The sequence below is a fragment of the Pelodiscus sinensis genome, chromosome 32, assembly GCF_052426305.1.
Source record: "Pelodiscus sinensis isolate ZL-2025 chromosome 32, ASM5242630v1, whole genome shotgun sequence".
In the NCBI taxonomy this organism is placed as follows: domain Eukaryota; kingdom Metazoa; phylum Chordata; order Testudines; family Trionychidae; genus Pelodiscus; species Pelodiscus sinensis.
The window spans coordinates 12231640-12240901 of record NC_143083.1 but is presented as its reverse complement, the minus strand read 5'-3'; the positions used below and the strand labels follow the sequence as shown (position 1 = coordinate 12240901).

Genomic DNA, 9262 nt, shown 5'->3' with positions numbered 1-9262 from the left:
CTTTGGCACTGATACATGAAATTGGGATTATGTAGTAGTCTACCAGTATGATATCATTTGTTTATAGGGTTGCTTTTTTGATTATTTCAGAGCTATTTGATTTTCCTAGGATTCCAGTGCATTAAAAAGGGGCACCATGGTGTTACCTCAGACTTGAATGCCAATATTAGTTTGTACCAAGAAGAATTTGAGAGTTGCATTCAGGACCCCCACATCCTAGGAGCCAGACCTAATTGTATGAGCTGTTTCAGAAAAGCTAAAATAGCTTTACATATAAATAAATAAAATCTGACCATTTGAGGGACAAGGTGGAGCCATAACAAAGTGAAACATTCTATGAGTGGTTTCTGTCAAGTGAGAAGTAACGTCTATTTAGTGTTAATTTGAGACACACAAACCCAGCATAAGAGCTGTCGATTGCTCCTGTACTGACAGTGACAGTTCCTGGTAGTTGTGTGGAGATGGGGAGTACTAATTGTCACATCAGGGGAGGGAGAGTACTTGTTTGTTTAAAGGATGCTCTAATGGAGCAGAAGAATCCTCTGCAAGTAATGCAGTTATTTGAAACACATGTGTTGTACTAATACAACTGTGCTTATTTTGTTGCTTGCAAATTTTAAATGGTATGCAATACCAATAATATATTTTCCTCCTGTTTATTACAAAATGTACAACAATCTATAGCATCTTCAAATATATAAACATTTAAAACAATGCAGAGATATTAAGCTTTTAAAATACAGCACACTTTTTATTTGTATTGATGTCCCATTCTTCTGTGGTTAAAGCTAGTTGTGGTTTATTTTGCCCAAATTAAGTCTGGACCACTTCTAAATATAATGAACTTTGATGCATAAAAACACATTCTTGAATTTAAGATGGAAAAAATGATTTAGAAATGCATGCATGAGGATTCTGTACTATCCTTATTCACCATATCTCGTGGCTGTGGCTAGTGAGTCACAGCCAGATTGCAGGGTTGAGAGAGTCACTTTATACAAGAATGCATTTAAGGACAACCTAAAGAGATTACTTTTGAAGTAAATAGCTTTTGTGAAGCTTGTTTAGTAGGTAAACTGCTAAGGGGAACAGGTGTAGAAACTATTTCCATTAGCTCTGGGCAGTGAAGTCATTGCTGTTTAAGAAAGCATTGACGTATTCTGTTTAGTTTTGTGCCACAAGTACGTCTTTAAAAGATTGCAGTATTGCCCTTGAACTGTTGCATGGGCGGGAAAAGCCTTAGTTTTGAAGAGCTGATAGCGAAAGGAAACAATATCCAGCTACAGTCTCATTGAGTATTAATAAAGAATAAAAGATACGTGCAAAGCATTTGTCATTCTACCTACGTGTCCTAGTTTTAAAAGACCAACTCAGGCAGAAGCTAATGGTAAAACATCATAGACAGTTGGAATATTTCACATTCCCTATTTTAAAGAATTGTAGTACCTGTTATTTCAGAAAAATACAACTATTTTCCATATATAGCATTAGTAACATAAACTAATTAAAGCATTTCCTGATTTTTTTTTAATTGAGGCTGCAGTCAAATCAGTACAGTCAGTGGAAAAATTAGGTTATATTATCTTCCCTTTTTGTTAGTCTCAGGTGGTCAACTCTAACTTGCACCCCTACCCCTAGGTATTAAATACAGGTTGCAGACATAGTCTGTCCTATTTTGCAACACATTAGGTCTGGCTGACCAGGAGTATCTAAATGCACAACCTGTGCACAAATAATTTAAATGTATTTCTGTAATCTGCAAAAATGTTAAATGGTGTAAATATCAAGGAAGAGGAACTATTTCAGGTTTATAAACTGAAAAGGAAATGTCATGCTAAGTACTATGAAAAACTTGCTCCAATGAGGCCGTGTCTACTCTTAAACCCCCATGTTGATCTACCCTGTGCAAATTCAGCTATGCAAATAGTGTAGCTGAAGTTGATATCCTGCAGCACCTTCCACGTGGTAAGGTAGGCAGGGTCTCCTCTCCTGTTGATTATGGCTACTCTGATGGAGTTCTGGAACGCTTGAAGATCGATTTGTCATGTCTAAGCTGATGCGATACATTGACTGCTGGAGGATCAATCCCTGCTGGGTTGTTCCACCACATAGTGGAGACCAGGGGTGTTAAAATGTGCTTAATCAAGTAAACGTGTAACCACTGAAAATTTCAGCAGTCACACTTATGTGCTGGGGGAAGCAGCTTTTAAGTTGGCTCCCCGCAAACACCAGCTCCCGAATGCCGCTGTATCAGAGGCAGCAGTGCAATAGCTCCACGGGAACCAACTTAAAAGCTGGCTTTGTGTGTACTAGCTCCAGCCTGTCCCTCCGCACAGCTGCCTCTGATACAGAGGTGGCAGGAGGGGCTGCATGTAACCATGCATGTTAACCAATGGGCCCAGGCTCATCAGTTAACTGTGTGCATGCTTGCACTTTCTCCGCTGTAGTGGAGACAAGTCTGTCTACTTTGAATAATATCTTGCAAGAAATGAGTGGGGAAAATACAATCTCCTAAAGCACTTAACTGGAAGAGCTGAAATACTAGAAAATACATGGCAAGAGAGGGAAAAAAAAACCCTACCTTATTAAGTCAGTGGAGTTGATGACTAATATGTCTCTAATTTATTTTCCTTGGGTTCTAATACAGCAATTTTTTGGGAACTTTGGTAAATATAAATGCAATGGTGTCAGTTTCTTCTGAGGGATTCCTCAGTAATTCTGTTTCAAGTGGGAGAAAATGTACTTTTTTTAGTTGACAAACTCTTTGAAGGTATTTGGATGTTATCACTTGAAGAGGAGTTCTGTGCTGCTCAAAAGCTTGTGTCTCAGCAGTAGTAAGTTGGTCCAGCATTGGTACAACACTGAAGAGCTATTAAATAGGTTTTCTATCCAGTGGCTCTTTTGAGATGAAGTTTGAGTGGATAAAAGTTTTTCATTACACTTGTTGGTTGCTTTCCATGGGTACTAAATAAAAAGATTATGCAGAACAATTTGTGGTCTAATTTGTTGTCCCATTTTGTGTTTGTTTCTTGGTATACTTGCCCTATGCTTTTCTGGTTTTCTTTCCTGTAATAGGGGTGCAGCAACCAGGCAAGAGGGAGGGGAAAGAATATTTAAGGAATTGTGAAAGTAGAAATTCACAGTGGCTCAAGCAAAGCTGCGCTTTGTAGTGTAGACATACCCTTTATTAAATGTAGGAGCATGTTACCTACTACTAGTAGTATGATACATTGCCTCACATGCAGCACTGATTAGTTCGGTAGTTGTCACCGATTTAAAAATTCAAGCCAAAAGTAAAATTATAGCTGAAATGTTAACCATTTATGAGAGCTGCACTTGAATGTTACTTTTGCAAAATAATATTTGAAAGCAGCTCCTTGCTATTGTAGCAGTTGGGTTGTGTGATGCTGGAACTCAAGCTTTCTCTAACTGTGGGTCCTGAGCCCCTGGGGGGTCGTGAGCAACTTCGAGGGGGATTGCAAACAAATTAGAGGGGAGTCGTGAGCAGTTGAGAGGCTGGTTGCAGCAATGGGGGGAGGGTCATGGTAGCACAAGTTTGAGACCCCCCCTTGCTGTAACTCATTAAGGGATAGAAATGCTTAGCTTATTCTATCACCAGCGCCCCCTGAAGCAGTGGGGTGGCTTGTTTTAGGCTGTAACTACTGTACAATAGTAGGAGTTTGGACACTGGCTAGGCTCAGACTGGGAAGCAAGACGGACAAACCTTCAGTCTTCCCTCCCGCCCACCTCAACGATTGTTTTAAAATCCTGCAGGCGGCGGGTTCCTTCACCGCCTTTGGGCAGAGGCTAACGATTCAGTTGCGGGGGGAACTTCATTCCCCTCTCCCGCAGGAGCTGGGACGGGGGGGAAGCGTGTCCCTGCCGGCGCGCTCCGGCCCTGGGCAGCTTTTGAGCGCAGACTGGGACGTCGGTGAGCAGGGAAGCGGAGCGGGAAGAGGCTGGGGCGCTAGGTGAAGCGGGGCTGGTGCAATGGGGTCAGTGCCGAGGGGCTGGGGTGGGGGGGGACAGGGGCCTCGTGCAATGGGACGGGGATTGCCGAGGGGGCTGGTGCATTGGGGGGGTAGTTGACAAGGGGCCTCGTGCAATGGGACGGGGATTGCCGAGGGGGCTGGTGCATTGGGGGGTAGTTGACGAGGGGGCTGGTGCATTGGGGGGGTCATTGCCGAGGGGGCTCGTGCAATGGGGGGGTCGTTGCCGAGGGGGCTGGTGCATTGGGGGGTCGTTGACGAGGGGGCTCGTGCAATGGGGGGGTCGTTGCCGAGGGGCTGGTGTATTGGGGGGTAGTTGACGAGGGGGCTCGTGCAATGGGGGGGTCGTTGCCGAGGGGGCTGGGCATGGGGGAGGGGGGGGAGGGGCGGGGCCCGGGAATCTGGGACGCCCCGCCCCTGCTGTTCGGTGGGGGGGGCAACCGCCTGCTCGCGGGTGGTGCGGCGGTTGGGGGAGGGGCGAGGCGTTGCCTCAGCGCTGGGTGAGGTGAGGTGAGGTGGGGCGGGGCTCGCTGAGGGGGTGGGGTTTCCTGTCGGGAGGGGCGGGGCTGTGGAGGTTATGGGGGGGGTGCTGGACCTGCTTGGATCACTGAGGCTCCCTTACCATCCCCCCAAGCCTAGGAGCCCGGGGGGGGGGGCTGAATTGGGGGAGCTGGTAGAAGGGGGACCCCCTCCCCCCACACCCGCATGCCAGGCAGTGCCATGGCGGCGGGAAGGCGAGGCCAGAGCTGAGGACCCCCCCCCGCCAGGGGACAGCCGTGTTGGGGAGCCCCCTGTCCTGTGGAGACCCTTTGGGGTGCAGCATGGTGCCTGGTGAAGGACTGAATGGGAGCCGGGGGAGCATGATCCCAGCCTCTGGCTCTTTTGTTGTCGCTTCTGAGTAACAGATCTGGTGGGCTTCACACTTTTGAACTCTGTCCCGTGGTGCCCTCCTACCAGGGCTGGCATTGGGGGTAGAAAACGGGGCAGTTGCCAGGCACCAATGCCACCGTGTGAAGCTAAGTGAGATGATCAGGCTTGGGCGTCAGCTGTGGTTTGTGCTCCTTAGTTGCTGGCTTGGATGCCCGCAATGTCATGCCAGCCGTGCCTCCCACCTATCCATATACCTTTTCCTCCACATTGGTACAACTGCACAAAAGAACATACTGCAGGTCTTTTCTCTCTCCAAAGGAGACCATGGGTTCATACAAATAAAGGCTACCTGTGTGGAAGAAAGATGTGAAAGACGGCTAAGGCAGAAAACGCATGAAAGCAAAAAATAATCCAAGCGAAAGTTGTGCCTGTCATTGTTACCATCACTCTGTGGTGTCTACTTATTGCAGAAGACAGTAGATCTGATCAAAACATTCATACGTTCAAACAAGGTTTGACTAGTGTCAGGTGGGAATAGCTACCAATGCACAAGGTAGCTGTAAAATACAAATGAAAAAAGACTTTACAACTGAAGATGATGTTTTTGTTAGAAAAAGTAAGGTAATCAACTGACCTTCGCTTTATCATTTGAAGATAATTGATCAAGGTAATCAGTTGAATTGATCTTAAACTGCTTTTAATTTAAGGGTATGTCTTAGATGTTAGTGGAAAAGTTTATTAAAAAATAAAAATTTAAAGGGCACAACTTTGATTTGCAGAAGCTTCATAAAATGTTGAAAGCTACAGATAGCTACACCAGAGACCTCCTAATAAGATCTTTTCAAGAACCATGCAGAAAATGCCGACTGTAAATATTCAAATTTAAAGGAATTTACACTGGATAGATCATATTCTAACTGGATTTCTGAAAATGAGTGGTACCACTCCTGTTCTTTGTCTCTGTCTTGTTTATGGATTAATGCAACTGCTGGAAGCATCTATCCTGAACTGCATTCCCAGAAAAACAGTAACATACCACAGTAAGTGTGATAAATCTCTTGTGTAAAAGATACATGCTGAAGAACAGTAAGGTTCCCTGTGTGTTAGGTATATAAGAATTGCCAGCACTGATTTTCAGGGCAGGCTTAGGAAAAAAAATGCCACCAACTTCATCACCAGCACTTCTTTTGTCATCCCGTAGCATTTCCTTATCCAAGTACTGACGCATCCCAAATCTGCTTGATTTTGAGATCTAACAATGTCGAAGAATTTCCCTTTTCATGCAAAGAACCCTTTGCGGTAATCTTGAAGACAACAGAGTTTTCAACATCATTGGTCACTCTTTCTGCCCCAGATTCTTATATGCATGTTCTGCTGTGATTTACCATAACATTAAATCTAGTGGCTGGAGACTTTGGTATATAATTAATAAAAGTGGGAATAAAATATCCCTTTATAACTGAAAATTATTTAACTTGCAGTCCTGGAAAATGTGTATAAAATATAAACCTTTGTTCCACTGCTATCCCTTTTTTCAATCTGGTATTTTTGTTTCATGGCAATGGTATTTTAGCAGCAAATAATTTTTAAAATAACTTTATAACTTGTATATTTTTAGATGGAAATATTAAAACGTTTATGAAACCAGGATTATCCAATTTTTCCACACTCTTGGTGAGTGAAGAAACTGACACCTTATTTGTTGGAGCCAGAGATGCTATATTTGCTCTTGACTTGAATGACATCTCAAGAGAAATAGCCAGTGTAAGCTGAACAACTATTTATCCCTTTTTTAAAAAAAAAAACCTGTCTTGCTTAAGATTTTTTTTACTGAAATCACTTAATTTCAGATTTCTAAAGACAACAAAGCAATGTCTTGCAACTGTCAGTATGAGATAGATGTTCAGTCATATAATCTGGGGAATTACAACTGCCTGTGAAGTTTTTCCAGTAGAAATATTGCTCAGTGGACGAGTTCACAAATTCAGGATAGTGTTCAGTGATGATAGCGAACCTTTCAGATCTGGGAAAATGTAGACCAAAAGCCAGATTGTTGCTACTGTGAGTGGCCCTTATGTGAGTAGAACCATTGAAAAGGACTACTTATGATTATTCACATGAATAAGAGTTTGCCAGATTGGGATCAATGTACCGAATGTGTGTGGTAATGACCATAAAAATAAGGCCCTTTTTGCATGTTTAGCTTTTTGGTGCTGCAAAGTGGTGAGCTCAGTCAAAAATGTGATTGCTCCGAACCACAGTTTATTTATTCTCATCCTTGCAGGATCAGCACAAGTCATTTTTAGTTAGTGATAAATAAATGGGTTATAAATGGGTTAGCAGCACAATAAATACCATTTAAAGCCTCTTAGCTCTTTAACTACAGGCTGCATCTCAACCCACCAATGCCCTCGTGTGGAACAACCTAAATGACACAATCTGATTATTATTTTTGTTGAAATATTTTCATAAATCCAAGGTAAATAGATACCTCTATTCAAGGTGGTAATAGCCATCAGTCAGTGCCTGCCTATGTATTTGTAATTCCTGTTTTTTAAAACTGAAGACATGGCTGTGCCAGGAAGCATTCAAAGCTGCAGCCACCAGAGTTAGCTCCGTCAGATAGTATTGTAATGTTTTTTTGTTGTGCAGCTTTGTATCATACTGATTTGTGCCTTTAGACTATAATGCAGGTTGAACCTCTCTAGTCTGACACTCTCTGTCATCCAACATGATTGTCCACTTATCGTGGGTATGGCTACGTTTCCGGCAGTCCCATAAAGCCGCCAGTCCTAGTTCTCAGTATTCTGTGAGCTCTAATTATTTAGCTCTAATTTGGCCCTAAATGTAAGCAGTGGAAGTGTTGGTAATGGTGTTAAACAATATTGACCTCCCCTGGTCCAGCAAATTCTCTGATTAGGCATCAGTCAGGTCCTGAGGGTGCTGGATTAGAGAGATTCAACCTGTGGTTTAATTTTTAAGGTGCTGCATACCCACAACTCCCATTGACTTCGAATGAAGTGGTTTTAATGTTTCTTTTAAGTTCCTCTCTCATGAAACCTGTTTTGTGATATGGCATTTTTATGTAAATAATTTACAAGAATAGAAGTGAAAGAACGCCAAGATATTATGAAGCTCATAAATTTAGCTCAGATGTGAAAGACATGCCTTCTGATGAGGAAGTTCTGTGTTCTGTGGGGTTTCTGTATACACTGGAGCCCTTGTCTTGTAAGCTGTTCCACATGGATGAGCCTTACTTGCCTGTACAAACCCCAATGAAAGTGAGGAGTTCACTTCACACAGAGCAATTTACAGGATTTGGGTATGGCCGAGCATGATCCATTCTACAAGACTGCCTGTGCTTTGTGACAATCATTACAATAGTCTAGCAATGTCACTGCATGTAATTAATTTATAAAATGTGCTTTTAGCATCTTGTGTCTCATGTGGCAACTCACAGGCCTTCAGTAAAGGCCCAGTCCAGGAACTTATTGCCCAGCTCAGTCAGAAAGCCCTGTTCTGGGGGGAGACTGTGTTCTTCGGGGGGCACTTACCCCAAGGGATAGCCCCTCAATCTAGTCCCTTCTTCTGAAGCAGTGGCACCAAATCAGCACTGCTAGGAGGATCTCCATGGAGGTGACAGCTGGCTTTGCACCTTAAAGCAAAACCAAAATGTAGGTTGATTTTGATTTTACATTTCGAATTTTATACCAAAAATCACAGTATGCTAAATATGGGATATTTTTTGGGTTCTAGGAAGACTGGTACACAACAAGGGATAGACAATTGGAATGCATTCGCAGAGGAAAGGACAAAGTAGGTAAAGTGTTTGTTTTCACTGCCTAGTTATTAAATAAGTGACCATATTGAATAACTTTTTAAAACAATAAGCAAATATAGAAGAATCTGGTTCTGAAACTTCTATTCCTTTACAGTAACTACACTTCTGACACACCCTACTCTGAATGCATTATGTCTTGCTTTTATTTTCAGACTATAGTCTGTTTGGCCCTAGCCAATCTTCAATAGTGCTATACAGGCAGTCCCCGGGTTACGTACAAGATAGGGACTGTAGGTTTGTTCTTAAGTTGAATTTGTATGTAAGTCGGAACTGGTACATATTGTAGGGGAAACTCTAGCCAAACATTTCTCCAGAGCTCAGTTTTATTCTCCCACACCTCACTTCCCTCAGTTTTTTATTCTCAAGTTGAGGTGTCTGCTGAGAAAAGCCGCTCCGTGTCTCCCTGGTCTGCTGGGGGGGGGGGGGGGCGCTAGCTTCGCGTCTCCCTGGTCTGCTGGGGGGAAGCAGCTAGTGCGGGGTTGCCTTATCCCGTTTGTAAGTAGGGATCCGATGTAAGTCGGATCCATGTAACCCGGCAACTGCCTGTATATATTTAAGCCAT

The 9262-nt window shown here is 43.3% G+C and overlaps 1 protein-coding gene across 5 annotated transcripts in view; it reads left to right on the top strand.

Annotated features, from left to right (window-relative positions):
• The first annotated feature begins 106 nt into the window (after nucleotides 1–106).
• Nucleotides 107–9262, top strand: part of HOMER3 (homer scaffold protein 3) — a 66319-nt gene continuing 57163 nt past the window's right edge. For 2 of the 5 annotated variants that reach the window (XM_089775020.1, XM_075902857.2), the window contains exons 1-4: nucleotides 107–3931; nucleotides 5639–5899; nucleotides 6478–6623; nucleotides 8616–8675. In XM_089775020.1, coding sequence (XP_089631146.1) covers nucleotides 5791–5899; nucleotides 6478–6623; nucleotides 8616–8675 — 315 coding nt within the window. In that variant the 5' untranslated portion in view covers nucleotides 107–3931; nucleotides 5639–5790. Of the gene's footprint in view, nucleotides 3932–4423; nucleotides 4495–4570; nucleotides 5900–6477; nucleotides 6624–8615; nucleotides 8676–9262 lie in introns of those variants that run through there. The other 3 variants (XM_075902858.2, XM_006132286.5, XM_089775019.1) reach the window with 3 other exon arrangements.